The 16,341-nt window shown below is 37.0% G+C and overlaps 1 protein-coding gene across 2 annotated transcripts in view; it reads right to left on the bottom strand.

The window, feature by feature from the left end:
* Window positions 1-16,074, bottom strand: part of LOC145978573 (uncharacterized) — a 36,407-nt gene extending 20,333 nt beyond the window's left edge. The window contains exons 1-2 of one of the 2 annotated variants that reach the window (XM_083111276.1): window positions 15,944-16,074; window positions 4,199-4,313 (exon numbers count right to left, since the gene is read on the bottom strand). In XM_083111276.1, coding sequence (XP_082967402.1) covers window positions 4,199-4,257 — 59 coding nt within the window. In that variant the 5' untranslated portion in view covers window positions 4,258-4,313; window positions 15,944-16,074. Of the gene's footprint in view, window positions 1-4,198; window positions 4,314-9,363; window positions 9,649-15,943 lie in introns of those variants that run through there. The other variant, XM_083111275.1, reaches the window with a different exon arrangement.
* Window positions 16,075-16,341: the final 267 nt, after the last annotated feature.

Genomic DNA, 16,341 nt, shown 5'->3' with positions numbered 1-16,341 from the left:
TTGCTTGTGTAGCTCTTAAAGTTCCGATAAATTGAGGGTTAAAGTGAACACAGGACTTCAGTATTTTAAAATATTGCATACTGTAGAAATATTAATATGTCGTGCGTGTCTGCCAGATACAGTATCTTGTTAAGGTGCAAGAGCCAAAAATAATAATGATTATAATAATAATAACAATACATTACATTATATTTTACAATACAACATTAATTAATATAAATATTACACCAGAAATTGTGCCTTATTCTAATGTACGAGTATGTAAATTCTATACAATCATTAGAGTCGAAATACATAAAATTGTTTAGTCATAATGTCCGCAATGAATTGTTATTAATTTGTATTATATTTTTTAAAAATAGTTTCCATCAGGGAGGATTGATCTAAAAAACTGTACTTTTTTTAAGAGTGTGAAACTACCAACCAGTGACTATGCGAAAGGAAATAATTACTGCCTATGACATTGCTCGCAAGTTTCTCTGAATATTCAGTACGAAGGTTTTACCTTCTCGAGGTTAAACCAAAATATGCCAACCATGAATAATAGGTTCGATCATCCTGATACCAGTTGGTGCGTTTATATTTAATTAATTATATTTACATATCTGTAATAAACACATGTAAAATATACTTCATAATATAGCATATATAATATATGTCTTATACATATGTGAACAAGACAAAGAAATGGTTGTTGGGAAGAAACAATGAAAACTAACATGAGAATTCAAGACTAAAATATTGAAAAAGGTAATAGCTTCAGATATCTGGGATGTTTCATAAGCAGTGACATGTACTGCAGCCAGGAAGTCCAAGTGAGAATAGCAGTGGCAAAAGAAGCTTTTAATAGAAGAAGAGGTGTGATTTTTTTGGACTCTTGGACAAACAACTAAGAGAGAGAAGAAGTGTTTTGTGTGGAGTGTAGCGTTCTGTGGTGCAGAAACCAGGATGTGAGGAAAATCGAGTAGAAGCTTTAGAAATGCGGCTGTGGCGAAGAATGGAGCATGCCAAACAGACAAAGTAAGAAATAAAACTGTCTTGGAAAGAGTTAGTGAAGGAAGAGAAACGCTGATAGTGATCAAGAGAAGGAAAAGGAATTTCCTGCAACACTGACTAATAAGGAACTGCCTGCTAAAGCATGCACCAGAAGGAATGGTTAAAGATGAAAGCATCGGAGGAAGTAGAAGATATCAACTGATAGATGACATTAAATTAAGTGTATCATACGCTGGCATAAAGAAGTGAAAAAGTGCAGTGAAAAAACACGCTGCTTATTAAGCAGAAAACGATGAATAAATGAATTTAATTATAATTTATATTTAAGAACGAGTAGATATTGGTATAGACTTTTATAGATTACATCCGCTTTACTATTCAGAGCTGTGATGCAGTGAGTAAAGTGTAAAGTATGTCCATTACCCAATACAGTGACTAAACTCATGTTATCTACCAGCCTATTACAATAATAAATCTTCTTTCTGCCAAACAGGCTTTCATAATGACGACCGTAAAATGTAAAAGTCGATTTCCACATAGAATCCTGCGTAACGACCAAACAGCCTGCAACAACATCTGCATGTTAGAAACTTTGAAGATGCAAAATGAAAATTGATTGGCTGGAAGTTCACTCTGGCACCAAACTAATTGCAGTTCTATCAATGTATTTCTTTGCCAGAGAGAAGCGGCGACTTGAGGATGAACGGCAAGCACTCGGATCAGGTTGGGACATGTGAAAGTGACAACTAACGTCACAGGCGTAGCATGATCTAACATGTCATAACCAAGGGGGTTGCCCATCTAAATTGTCTACATAAGAAATTTTCAATCACCGACAATAATTTAATACGACCATTGCTAATGGTGTATGTACCTATGTAGTAATATACAGAGCATTCCGTGACATTCGCTACGAGGCTCGGCGGCAATCGGCCCTGCGTCAGCGCTTGTCTTTCCCGGTGAACGGAATCCGCGACAGTCGGCTAGAGTCGGCTATTAAAATTACAGTTTTCATATTGTGTACTAACCTTGACTACAGAAGGTGTTGAAAATGATGTCCTTCTGCTGGAACACATTCCTGGCACCTCCGAAGAAAATTGGCATTTACACGTGCAAGTTCGTCTACTGTAATTCTCTCAATTTCTCGTACAATACTGTGTAGGAATGGTTCTCCTTTACAGTGAGTGTTTTTAACCGTTTTAAGTCATCATAGGGCAGAAAATTAACGCTAAATTTTAAGAAAATGTTTCTGTTTACTGTGAAAGTACACTCTGTCTCGGGAATTTGTGGAGCAAGGCTGCGCGTAACGGCAGAGAAGGGGAGAAACCGAGTGGGCGGAGCAAAGCAGTCAGCGCTGCTGCAAACGGCTTGTAGCTGCAGCAGCCTTTTCCCCTCCATGCACTCACATCGTCTTTGGTCGAGTCCCACTAGACAGAGACGGAGTTGTACCAGTACGTTCTGAGGAAACCCGATGCTAATTTCGGACTTGTTGCTTCAGAGCATGAATAATGCTGAAAACAATAGCACAGCGCATATCACTGGGAACAGATATAGCATAGGTTTCGACATAACGCGACGTTCACTTGCCAAGGATAACAGACTGTACGACTTTTCTTTGTGAGTGTCCGTTCATCAATTTCATCATATCATCACTCATCCTGATCTTCATGATTAGCCAAAAGTGGCAGAAACGCGAAGTAAAATAAACAAAATGAATCAATTAATTCTAATTACTGTTAGTAATCGTAATAGAACATTTTCGATTTCCACTGACTCACATAAAATATAAATTCACAGAAATATTGCTTAATTGAATAGATGACCATTAGGGAAGTGATAGCAGATAATAAACATTATTGGATACTTTGAGTAAAATATGGGGAAAATATTACTAGCCGGGATATTACAATTATTTTAAAGATTTACATGGGATGATATTAATTGTGTCCAAACCAAATGTAATAGTAGGTCCTTTTTGGAGAAGAGATAAAGTACGCGACGAAAGAAAATGTATTGCACACTCGAATCAGACTGAATTTAATGGACAGGATATCTTCACATTTCCCTGGTGATTTAATTTTTCATAAAATTTTCGCCTAGGGAAATTTTCCCTAATATGGCAACACTGATCTTCACTTTGCCCTTTCATCGTTGGCATCAATGTTTGCTTCATTCTAGTTTAACCCTCGTCGGCAGGGCGGCAAATCAAATGTAAACGGTGTTTTGTAGGACATTTTTTGTGTAGCTTCCTTTTGAAGTGTCTAGGATTGTGTATCCCTCTGTTCGAGATGGAAACGTGGTTTTCGTTTGAAGCCTCTACAACCAATCAGCGAAACGTGTGCATGGCGCCAAAAGTGAGTGCGTACGATTGCATTAGTGTGCGTGTGATATCTTACGAGAAGTCTAGCTCTTTGTGGCTGAGATGTGTGAGCAAGCTAGTGAGATAAGCTTAAAGATAATCAAATCCTCTCGCTGTCATGTTCCATGTCTAAGACAGGTCTACTACAGAGCATAATCAATTCTCATTTTCACCATTAGACTGAAAAACAGCTGTGTAAAGATAGGATGTAATTGATTGCAAGGTTACAATTAATATTTTACTATAGAATACCGTAACCAAGCAAGAAAACAGTGACTTAAAAATTGGAAACTAATACTAATTTTGCCATTGACATGAATGAAGAAAGTTTTCCCAACAGATGGCACGCCAATCGGAATATTTTGTTTCTGACTGCTAGCTATTCACTTCTTGCAGGAATGTTCATAAGCTTTAAATTTTATATTTTGGGAGTAAGTCTTTTATTTGTAATTATTTCTTATGTTTCTGATTCTTGTTCCCGGTTGTATTATTTCATACATTTTTGCAAAGTCCCGACACTAGAGCACGAGAAAGAATGTTTACGTTACGTAACGGGTGTCTCAAGACGTTTAATTCGTATTAAATTATATCATGGTTTGTGTCATCGCACGTAAGACAAGCAACTTGTTGGTCAAAGGCCGTATTCAATCTTCTGACGCAATTGCAGAATGCTTTCGTGGTTAGGTTAGACATGTTAGGTTATAAATACACTACATTTACCCTAACAACGGAATAATTTATCCTGATGCCAGAAGACCTAACTAATACGACGCGTGACCGGGAAGGTGCTCGACTTGCGTGCGATAAGTGAGACCCGAAGAGACTCTCAAAACGATTACTAACCATCCAGGGTGATATTCACTGTCCAGGGCCGAATACTGAGCTCTATCCTCCGAAGGCATTCTCGGGATCCTCCCTTCCTTCCTAGTGCGACAGGGCAATTGCTATCTACTCAGACCTGTAAAAAATTAGAGCAGTATGAAATATTTGATTTTATTAGTTTATACAGTAATAATTATTATTGCATAATAATCATAACCACGATAATAATTATTATTATTTCCACTATTCAAGTTTCCTCAATGGTCTCACCCGCCCTCCCCCCTCAAAAGAAATTCTGGCGACGCCCACTATGGGCTAAAACTAGGGTTGATAAAAATCTTGATTTTTATTTTAAAAAATAATTTTTGACGATTTTTTAAAATTTAAATCGGATATTTTTTTAATCGATTTTTTTTTAAAACCTCGCCTGAAATTTCTTGTATGGTATTTGGCACCGTACATATAGATAAAAGTTTCTTATAGAAAGGCTTTTTCTAGTAAACGGCCCTGTTAAACATTTGAACAGTTTGATGAAAGGAAATTAAAAATATATGAAAATATATTTTTTTCTGTTTCTCATACTGTATATATGAACCTGTTATGGAAATGTTTATACACTGTGTTAGTGAAACTATAATAATTTCAGAAACTTTTCTTCGAATGAAAATAAAACATTCTGGATGTACTCTATAGTTATAACTTTAAATATTTTTATAGTCTTTGTAACAGAATTTGGGCAATTTATTTAATAATAGTTTGCAAAATATTTACTGCCATGTTTATTTACAGTTTAATGATAATGACACTACTTACGGTTTAACATGATTAGTATTTTGCATATTTTTCTACACAAAATGTTTGCTATCTTTGCCCACAAAAAATATTGAAGTCTATTTCAACAGAAATTTACGTGGGTTTACAGTTTACATATTGCATTTCTTTTCGTATGAGCTCACACCATTAGTACATATATTTTGTTTCCTTTCTTAGAGCCTAATATATATTATCTATAAATTATTTATTTAAAGTAATTTAAATCAATCCATCTTGGCTAAAATTTATGATTTCAGAGGGGTGCAGCCCCCTTGTCTAGCCTTAAATACGTCACCGCCATAGATAACTTGTTTACAGACGGAAAGATCCTCAATTCGCATACCTTGCAGTATTAAAACTGTATAGAGGAAAAGTCATTTTATCATTCCGTAATAGTCTGGCTTCAACGCGGAAAACCTGCAAAAATCTGTATCAAATGACCTTGGTCTCATTCTTGGTAAGCCGTAAATAAAAATATCTGCGTCACATCCGGTATAATCCTTCCTGTTGTCACGATGGCGTGAAGCTTGCATATACAATGATGGATCTCTGTTAACAGCGCCCTCACGTGTGCGATTTTTCTTAGTTTCTGAGTCATGCTGACCAGAACATCATCTTGTGAAACGTCTACGTTGTCATGCTGCTGACATTGCTAATGAGTCTATTATGAAAAAAAAAGATTGATTGATTGATTTTGTTTATTTTACTTTGCCTGTCTTCCACTTTTGGATAATCGTGAAGATAAGGATGAGTGGTGATATGATGAAATTGATGAACGGACACTCACAAAGAATAACCATGGGAGGCCGCGCTGCGCTAACCACTCCACCACGGAGGTCTGCGGAAAAAAATAAAAGAGCTGTACTGAAATATTCCTCTGCACTAGTATGAACATGTTTATCTCGTGTTTGTCTGTTGTTCTGTGCAGGGGTGCCAATCCCCCCCAGGCCAATGGCGCAATCCCCCCAAATATTGTCATGCGTCCCCCCCAAATCATGTGGTAATCCACATGAAGTATTTAATTACGAAAGCGTGTCCCCCAGCTAGACCGTGGATGCATTACCCCTCAAAATATTTTGGATGAATACGTAATAATTCATTTTTATTAATACAATAGCCTGTTAAGCTGTCCATATTTGTTAATGGTTCATTTTTTTTAAATAACTGAAAGCTAGCTAACTCAAGTGTCATAATTATATAAATATGTATTTAAACAGTGTTTGTGGTTGGAGAACAAGATTTCAATAATCCACAATTTGGGTATTTTACACAAAATCTTACACAACTTAAGATCGAAAATTACAGAAGCCTCTCCTTCAAAGAACTCACCCTCTCTACTTGGGGTAATTACATTTTTTTTAGTAATTAATAGCAATTATTACATGGATTTCATCTTAAGTGCAAATTTCACTTGCTAAAGCACAATATGCTGACCAAGGCAGTAATTTATTTTATTATAAAACATAAACTAAACGTAACGTTTCAACCTTATAGCAAAGGTCTTCTTCAGACTCTGTACCAAGTACAAATGTATCATAGAATGTTCCAGAACAACTTTCTAATAGTCTGGAGGGGAGTAATGTTTGTGTACATAAATCGTCCTGTTTTTGTATCTTGTTACATTTGTACTTGGTGCAGAGTCTGAAGAAGACCTTGCTAGAAGGTTGAAACGTTACGTTTAGTTTATGTTTTATAATAAAATAAATTACTGCCTTGGTCAGCATATTGAGTTTTTTATATCATGGAAACAAGGCTTAATGGTGTTATAATTGCTAAAGCAAAATTACCCTGCAACAATAAGTTAGAAATGCGAATTTAACACTATTTGTTATCCTGTTTTATCGAATAATGTGCAAGGCGTTACTATGAAGTGCACAGTTAGTACAACTATTGCAGAATAGTCTACAGGGAATCAATAATACAATAATATTGCTAATAGAACCATATCATCAAAATGACTCACCTGCTTTAAATTAAGCAGCATACCGTTACTAAACATTATATATTTTAAGAAATTATATTATTAATAAATATCGAGAATATTGTTTATGTCTTGTAATGCAGCTACAGTATAATTCTTCATATCATCTGATTCAAATGCCAGACACACGTGTTTGTAATGCAAAATTGCGAACGAAGCGAGCAAGAAAATTTTTATATCCATTTCTTTGCAGGCTTGCAAGAATATTAATTTAATGGGACTTCAATACTTTTATAGGATCCCTCGATATTTACTCTTTCCCCATGTTCGGCGCCGAAACGTGCGCATACCATATCGCTAAATATAGTCCCCAAATATAATGTTCGAACCCTAAAGAAATCCCTTGACAATCTAAGATTTTACACTTTATTAAGAGCTCCATATCTCCTCGCCTCAAATTTAATATTCAACCTAGATATTACTCCCTCCAAAAGAAAATAAATCTCCAATCACATTTTCAGCTACAATCTCAGACGTAATATTAATACGAGTACACAAGAGTTGGATATCCCCCACAAATTTAATGCTCAGCCCCCCTAACTAAAATTCCCGCGATAATCTAAGATTTAACAATGATATTCAATAATCGGATATTGCCCCCCCCCAATATATTTGTACACTGAATATTTGTATATTGGAGAGGATGTAAGCACGATCGATCCGGCGATAATTTTACAAGAGGGAGTGGCAGTATGATAATTGCCACATACAGGGTAGGCAATGTGTACATATGTGTGTGTATCGATATAGAAGTGTACAAAAATTCATACATAAATACTTTGTTAATGCTATCAACATTTCATTGTGGTTTGAAGCTTATACACCCTCACTGCCTGCCATGCCCTTGAATGAAGGTCTGTAAGGTTGAACAAGAACGATTTCACACAATTCATTTGTTTCTATATCTGTCATTCAAGGACATTACATAGTATTCATATATTTCAATTTTATTTTTGAGCGTGTTCATACACGTCTTGAAAGATAATTTCTTGCATTTATAGTCATTCTATTTTCATAGTAATATTTAAGCTGAAAAAGTATGCTTCCACATAATCTTGTGTACAATTTATCAAAATATCCAAAACAATATAATACAGTACTGTACATCGGTCCAGGTTGACGTATATATTTTTATTCAATATGCACTGTTTTACTTGCGAAGTCGTATGAAATTAGTTTTAAATTGTCTATTGTTCGAGTGTTAAGAGCAAAAATACAATATTTTAATTGAAAGCTTAATTTAACTATTTTTTTAAACCTAGAAGAGTACAAATTATTCTTCACAGACTTGCTTAATTACAAATCTACATTAGAGACCATCAGCTCCATCTGGTGTTCAGTTTCAAACTCTAATACAACTGCGTCACCACGTATAAAGTGTCTGGTAATGGCTGTACTCCCTCTTGAGATAAGAAAAATTTGCTTCCTTCTACTTGTCCGTTCCAATTTGTTTTTAACTCTTTTGTCTATTTCCTTCCTTGTATCTTGTTTCTAGCCATCAATTTTGTTTATTTTAGTGCCTTTTCGTTCGTGTTTACTTCCAATCTCTGTCTGTCTTCCATTTTCTGTCTGCTTCTTGTTTATTATTTCTCTTTATTCCTTTGTTCTTTCTCTTATATTCTATATTTCTCCCCCTCTCTCGCTTCTTTATTTTTTCTCGCTCTCTTGCATTATATTCCTTTCTTCTCTTTATCTGACTTTCCTACTTCTTACTCTTTGTCCCTGACGCGATAAATTGTCAGTGATAGTAACAGTGACACCAAGGACGTATTTAGGGGGTTCAGGGGGTCCGAATCCCCCGTAAGACGACTTACCAAGACCAAAATTAAATAAGCAAAATATTTGTTCACTGTTGTATAATATGAAGTTGATTTATTTACGCAGAACATACATAATCTTCATAATTAATACGACCTGTTATATCTTCATTACATCATCGATTTACCTGTTCATGTAATAATAATAATAATAATAATAATATAATAGTATTATCAATATTAGACATGTTAATCTTATGAACCTGTTGATTATAAAATGTATTATTATTATTATTAAACTATTATTATACATATAACACAGTTGGTTCGGACTCCTCCAGAAATATGATTCTAGATGCGTCCCTGAGTGACATATGTCTCCATAATATGCAATCGACAGCAAGAAGATAAGAACCAAAATGGCGGATCGAGCGTCGCATTTACAAGAAATTTTACTCAAGAGTTATCTTCTTATAAAATGGAGTTATAAAGATTGTAATGATATTGGTTTCCTCTTTATACACCATTCGTATATTCTTGAGCGTTTATGATACGTCAAGATAGCTATCGAAATCAAATTATGTAGCTGTACAACACGAGGAAACATGATGGAACACGACAAGGCACGTACTTACCTCAAGAGATCTGCCTGCTCGGAGAATCGAAACTCGATTTCACAAAATTGTTACACAGAATCAACCCACAGCTTTAACACTTCTGGAAAATTTCCCTCACACACAGCACTAATTAATACCACTGGACAAAGCGTTCTGCTTGGGACGAAACAACACTCAGTACTGTGTCAAGTAACAAGAACAGATACGCACAACACGTGATGCACTATCTGGTTGCTAAGCGGTTTCTCGGACAGACATGGAAGGATGGTTTATCTCTCGCAAAAGCAAATAATCCTCGAACGTCGAATGGTGAATGCTATCATGGCGGATTGCTCTGAAGGGGAAGGAACTATTTTTTCTTCCTCTCTTGCACACATGTGGACACTTGCATAGCGTTTGTTGTTGTTTAGAGCGATAACACAACGGAAATGCAAGGGAGGAGGGAAGGGGTGGACGTCAGGTCTGGTGATGCATACCCAGTTTTGCAAACATATTGCTGTCTCAGCGAGCAAGCACGTCTAGTGGCCGACTCACCCGAGGTTCTTGGTCTTTAGTCCCGACCTCATCAAGGGTTTTCATCATTCATCCTCATCGCCGCACATAGGCGTGCCCGCAATTCGGATTAAGGGAGTGTGGGGCTAAAGCCTTCATGAAAATTCAGGCGGGGGAAAAACACATTCCATCTCTCTTGCAAGCGTATTGATGCGTACAGAATAGAAGCGTACCTAGGGTGCGTCCAGACCCCGAAAATCCTATTTCTGTGCATATTTAGTGTAATTTTAGGCCTAATTGTCATATCCCTCACGAGGGAATGGAACACATATTTACTCTACGTAAAGGAAATCTGAATAAAGAAAAAAACTTCTCCGCCCTTCATGAACTGTAAGTTTCACTACACATACTATTGCGAATTGAATGCACTTATATATTTACAAATATTGGATAGAATATGAAAAACTGTAGATCCAACATTAGAATGAACTTCTACAGTTTCACGAAAATATCCTATCGTACAATGTTGGTCTCAATTAAGACGCTGCAACAGTTTTAAACAGCTCTACTTTGTCACAGACACAGCCAATTGCATAAGAAATAATACCTCGAATGGAATTTTCATCGTCATCTTTTTCAAGAGTATAAAACCGTCCATTAACAGCCATGAAATCACATTACTCTGAATTTCTCAGTAATTGTATTAGGGGGCAATACCCCCTTTGCCCCCGTCTTTCGCCGTGCGCAAGTCTGTGTCGTCGCGATTTGCCTAAAGGGGAAGAAAAGAAGGTAAAGCAGGAAGAAATGCAAATGAACAATATCTGTTCCCCATATCAACCACGCCAAACTTTGCAGAAGTTAGGTTACGGTTCGTTATAAATCCCCCATACTGTAACATGTCCATATATTACGCTAAAATCCAAATGTGGAGCAGCACTACAAGGTATTTAGTTGCATAAAGATGTCAACTCAGCACCTGAAGGTAGAAATAAACATAGAGGGAGGGAGAGATTTCGGCAAACGAAGGTAGAAAGAAAGGAAGAGAAAGACAAGGAGAAAGAAAGAAAAATGAGAAAGATGGAAAAATTAAAAGAACAGAGAGGAAAGAAAAGGTGAAAGAAGAGATATATAAAACGAAGGGAAGAAACCAGAAAGAACGAAAAGGAGAAAGAAGAAGAAATAGAAGAATGGAAGGAATGACAAATAAATAGAAGGAAAAGGAGAGAAGAAGACAAAGATGGAAGATAATTAAAAGGAGAGAGAGAGAGAGAGAGAGAGAGAATGAAAGTCAGAAATAGAAATAAAGAAAAACAGAAGGAAGAGAGATAGAAAGTAAGGAAGAAACAGAAGAAAGAAAAGGAAAAACATGAGAGGTGTAGCCAGTGATGTGCCGTAGACTATAAGTTTACGTCTACATGCGTTGTCTACACGTAATCTACGCGTATATTACATTGGGTCGTAGTTTACATAGACTACGTAGACAATCTAAAGTGCATTAGAATTAATTTTCAAGGGTTTCATGAAAGGAAAGTGACATTTTCAACTTTATTGGTTCCTAACGAAATGAAAAGAATACTATTTACAACAAAATTTCTCTTCTCTTCTATTATCAACTATGGTGGAAGATAAATAGTATGCAAAAACAACAACAGATGGCAGTCGTGAGGTAAGAGTGGTCTATTTCCCATAAAACACTAGATTATTTGCTAAATTAGGTTTCTTCCTAGGTGAGAAATTGTTCGAATTTGAAAGAAAGAGTATGAAAAGTTCCCCTCACGCATCAGCAACTGATACGCAGTATAATTTTATTTAATTCCACGGCGCCCTTTGCTAAGATATTACCTTTCGCCATATTGTTTACATAGATTACGAAATCTACGTGTATAAAATAGTCTACGTGTAGAATGTAGACTATCGTTGTTTACGCGTAGACGCACATCACTGGGTGTAGCCTTTAAACAGCCAATGAGCCATATATGACCCATAGAAAGTATAGGCGAACACAGCCAATGGGTTATATATGACCCATGGTGCCGATTACAACATTCACGTGCCTTTAGGGCCTTCATACAAGTATGTGAGGTTGTAAACGCTGACAGATGTTGAGATAAGAATTTGAAATGTCATGTGGAAGAAAACCCACCCCCTCCCCCTTTCTCTAATATGCAAATTAGCTATTTTTAGCCAAAATGCAGGATTGTACATATTGCGTCATATTTCAGCCTGTATGAGAACTAGGGAATTGAAACAAGTTTGACTTTGTTGCAAAAGGACTACTCTTTGAAGACAATGCAAAAGTTTGCGCCCTTTTTCCAAAATAACGGAATAAGAGGGGGCGAACGCCAGATTTATTTTCATTGAAAATTGGGGACTTGGCCCCTACCAACCCCGTTTTTCTCACTTTGACTTTCTGAATTGTACACGGTAACGTGCTCCGATGTTTTTGCTTTCAAACAAAAGTTATCCGAAGTAGATTGCTCTAATAGTCTCAGAGATATAATGTTTTTCTGAAATAAGTGTAAAAATTTTAAAATCGCTCGCAAAGACAGCGGCGAGAGAGGGGTTACTTTCGAAAACCGGCTCGGCTGTTTAAAGGGTAGAACGAAAGGAAGACAACAAAACGAAAGAAAAGAGAAATGTAGGAGATGGAAGGATTGGCAAAAATAAGCGAGCGATAATAAAGAAACTAAATAGTTTGGAATAGTCTACTGAGAAAATCTCTTCTATTTACGGAAACGAAAATTGCAATGTTAATTGAACATTATACATTGTCTAGTGCATCTATTACTTATTTTTATTCTATTAGGCGTAACTTGGAGGGAGCAATGGGCTACTTGTCCCTCACCCGAAATATCTTCTTAGGGTTTTCCAAAATTATTTTGTTAAGCTCCTGAAACCTGTAAAGTAATAAAGTGTATTTATCATGATTTCGCAAAGGTGTCAGTTATATAACAAATAGTTCTGGACTTTATTTTTATGAGACGGAAAACTGTTCGTTTCTGCTCCCTGCCCTCTAAATTAAGCCTTAAGTTAGGCTAGGGGTTTCCAAAGTGTGGTCTGCGGCGCCCTGGGGCTCCGTGGCTGGCTTACAGGGGCACCGCGAAATGTTCGAATATTTTCACTGAAATAACACTTGCTTGTTAGTCTACACGTGGTTTTAGAGCTTTTTACTTGCTATAAAATATTTCTGAATTTGAAATATGTGTTTATTTTCTAACTTAATACAAGCAACCTAACCGCACTAAATGTTAGATAGTCCTAAATTCTGACTTGGGCGTCGCGGAAGAATATTGAAACACTAAGGGTGCCGTGAATCGGAAAGGTTTGCAACTTTTTCTTAACTTGTAACCAGTGATGTGCCGTAGACTATACGTTTACGTATACATGCGTTGTCTACATGTAATCTACGCGTATCTTACATTGGGTTGTAGTTTACATAGACTACGTAGACAATCTTAAGTGCATTAAAATTAATTTTCAAGGGTTTCATGAAAGAAAAGTGACATTTTCAACTATATTGGTTCCTAACGAAATGAAAAGAATCCTATTTACAACAAAATTTCTCTTCTCTTCTATCAACAACTATGGAAGAGAAATAGTATGCAAAAAACAACAACAGATGGCAGTCGTGAGGCAAGAGTGGTCTTTTCCCCATAAAACACTAGAATATATCCCATATTAGGTTTCTTGGTAGGTGAGAAATTGTTCGAATTTGAAAGAAAGAGTATGAAAAGTTCTCTTCACACATCAGCAACTGAAACGCAGTATAATTTTCTTTTAATTCCACGGCACACTTTGCTAAGTTATCACCTTTCGCCATGTTGTTTACATAGATTATATAATCTACGTGTATAAAATAGTCTATGTGTAGAATGTAGACTATCTTTGTTTACACGTAGACGGACATCACTGCTTGTAACCTTTCTCCCCCAATGATAGATATATGGTGTATCAATAGCGTTCCTACAAAGTACTGGAACAGTAAAGGGTAAGCTGTATTTCAGAGAATAATTTTGTAGACCGTATACAAACTCTAAAAGATTTCTAATTAGTTTAATGTACTCTTACTCTATGATGCACAAGTGACATTTAAATAATATTTAAGCTTCTGCTGCCATCTATTAGGAGAATAGTAAATGTCAAAATTGCATCCCTGTTTCAACTCTTTAATATAACTCATTTAGTTTGGGTACACATTTCTGAGGGTTTTACAGACACAGTGTATGTGTATACTTCGTGTCTTCTTTTTCTTCTAATCCCTGTACATCGCAACATGTCGAGAAGGCACATAACGGTAAACCCTATAGCGCTACAGCCCAACATTAGGCCCTGGCTTACCTACCGACTGCTGGCCTGGCACATAACGGTACACATTCAAAAGGTTTGTGAACCACAGAGTTAGGCCCATGTTTATTCTAGCACTACGCACGGGTTTCAACAGAATTTCCCCTCGGGGGGGGGGGGTATGCTCGTTTTGAGATGGTGTTAGGATATATTTAGCGCCAAAATGCCTATAAAGTGGAATTTTGCGAAAAGTTCGGAAGGGTGTTGGGAAAAACCTAGACGTGTGTTATAGGGGTGTGAGGGTAAATCACTAACACTATGCCTCTCTTGTCTCTACGCGAACAATTTACTTTTGCCCATGGTGGGGATTGAACCTATGTATACCTGTGAATTTACTGCATATCACGTGGCCTAACCAACTGCATAACGGCATTGGTACATGTTGATTCGGATCTTTAAACTGTGGGTCTGATCCCTATTTGGTATTTGTACATTAAGTGGACTTAAAAATTTGGCAAATATGGCCTGGGATGTAAGTGGTGACTCTTTCCGAAGGCACCCAAATGTGAACCTTCCTGCCACGTGGTACACCCTGGACTGCATTATCCATATCATCATCATTCATCCTCATCTTCCCAATTAGCCAAAGAGGCAGAGAAGGGAAGGAAAATAAACTATATCATATCATACCAGCATAGAATAGAATTCTACCATAGAATTCTGTCTGCTGCAGAGGTGGTCGGTCACGCTCCTGAGGGCGACCCTCATGAGGGCAGACCTCACTCTCGCCCTTACCCTCCGAAGACTTGTGAGGGTGAGGATGTGTGAGGGTGAGGGAGAAGTCGATCCATGAGGGTGAGAGTGAGGGAAAAAGGCGAGTCGTGAGGGTGAGAGCGAAGTCGATCCGTGAGGGCGTGTGAGGGATGTTGAATGAAAATGACCACCTCTGGTCTGCTGTGTTCGGGTGAGAAATGTGGTAACAATGACTGACATACGCAAGATTTTTTTCTAGGGGAGGCTGGAATTGTGAAGGTGTATAGTACATAGTTGCTTTCTAGGGAGAAGCGGCGTACAACAATACTGAAGTATTTTATATTATTTAATAAATAGATTCTACTTATTAATCATAAGAATAAAAGTCCAATAAATCATTTTCTTAGCCCCCTACTATAACTAACATAATAAATTATTTCGTACAATAAGAATTTTTCACTCTCTGAAATGGCAATAGGGGGGTTTGAATTTATCTATCACTATGTTTTTCTCCCGAGTTCTTCACTGCCTTTATTAAAAAAAAAAAAAAATCTCAAAATTTTTGGAGGAGAGTGTAGCCAGTCTCCAGGAGAGAAAATCAACAAGCGTAAATGGGTTTTGGACCGTAAAGAACCTTTTTATCTGTAAAGTATTTCAATTCGGTCCAGGAACCTTTTGTCCAGATCAATTTAAATACGGTCCAGTGACCTTTCTTTCCGGATCAATTAAAATTCGGTCCATAAACCTTTCTTCAATGAAACAATACGCAACCTGGACCGAATTAAAATTGAGCGAGAAGAAATGTTCCGATCCTGCAGCGGGACCCAAGAGAATTTATGAGTTCCTGGACCTGTAACAACCCTGACTGTAGCCCCATCAGGCCCCTTTACGTACGCCAGTGGTGACGATAGGTGTAAGTACTAGAATCACTAGAAAATGGATGATGCTTAATTAATATTGCATACTAAAACAGAATCACTTTTACTAACATTCAGAGAATTATCGTCTCCTCCTCCCCTCCCCTTCCACCAAATGAATAAGAATAAGTTACGTCTATGACTACGCTTACCTCACAGTTTAAACGGCACACTGCAGTACTGGCCAGAAACTAACTCAAGCTTAGAATTCTGTCAAAAACACCAACGCTATGGTAAAAGACACTTGGTAAGTCTGCAACATAGACACGTATGTTTCAACTGCTATCGCCTCATTGAAATCTTTTTCTGTCTTTTGGAATTGTCAAGGTCTCCTGTGGTCGCCAATGACAATGTCATGACGTTGTGCAGTCAATAGTCATGGACATACTTTTACATGAACATCCTCTTCCGATTTTTGCCTTTACATATGTGTACATGATGTGATCTGCCAGAAATAGCTCTTCCGGACATCAACCGCAGAAAGTATATTTTAAAATGTTTTGTTACGGTAGGTTAGAAAGTGCCCCATATTGAATTGCTTTGACTAATT

Source organism: Lepisma saccharinum, chromosome 25 (genome assembly GCF_977018435.1).
Source record: "Lepisma saccharinum chromosome 25, izLepSacc3.1, whole genome shotgun sequence".
NCBI classification, from domain to species: domain Eukaryota; kingdom Metazoa; phylum Arthropoda; class Insecta; order Zygentoma; family Lepismatidae; genus Lepisma; species Lepisma saccharinum.
Note: the sequence above shows the minus strand (reverse complement) of the source record. Positions and strands in the feature narration are given on the sequence as shown.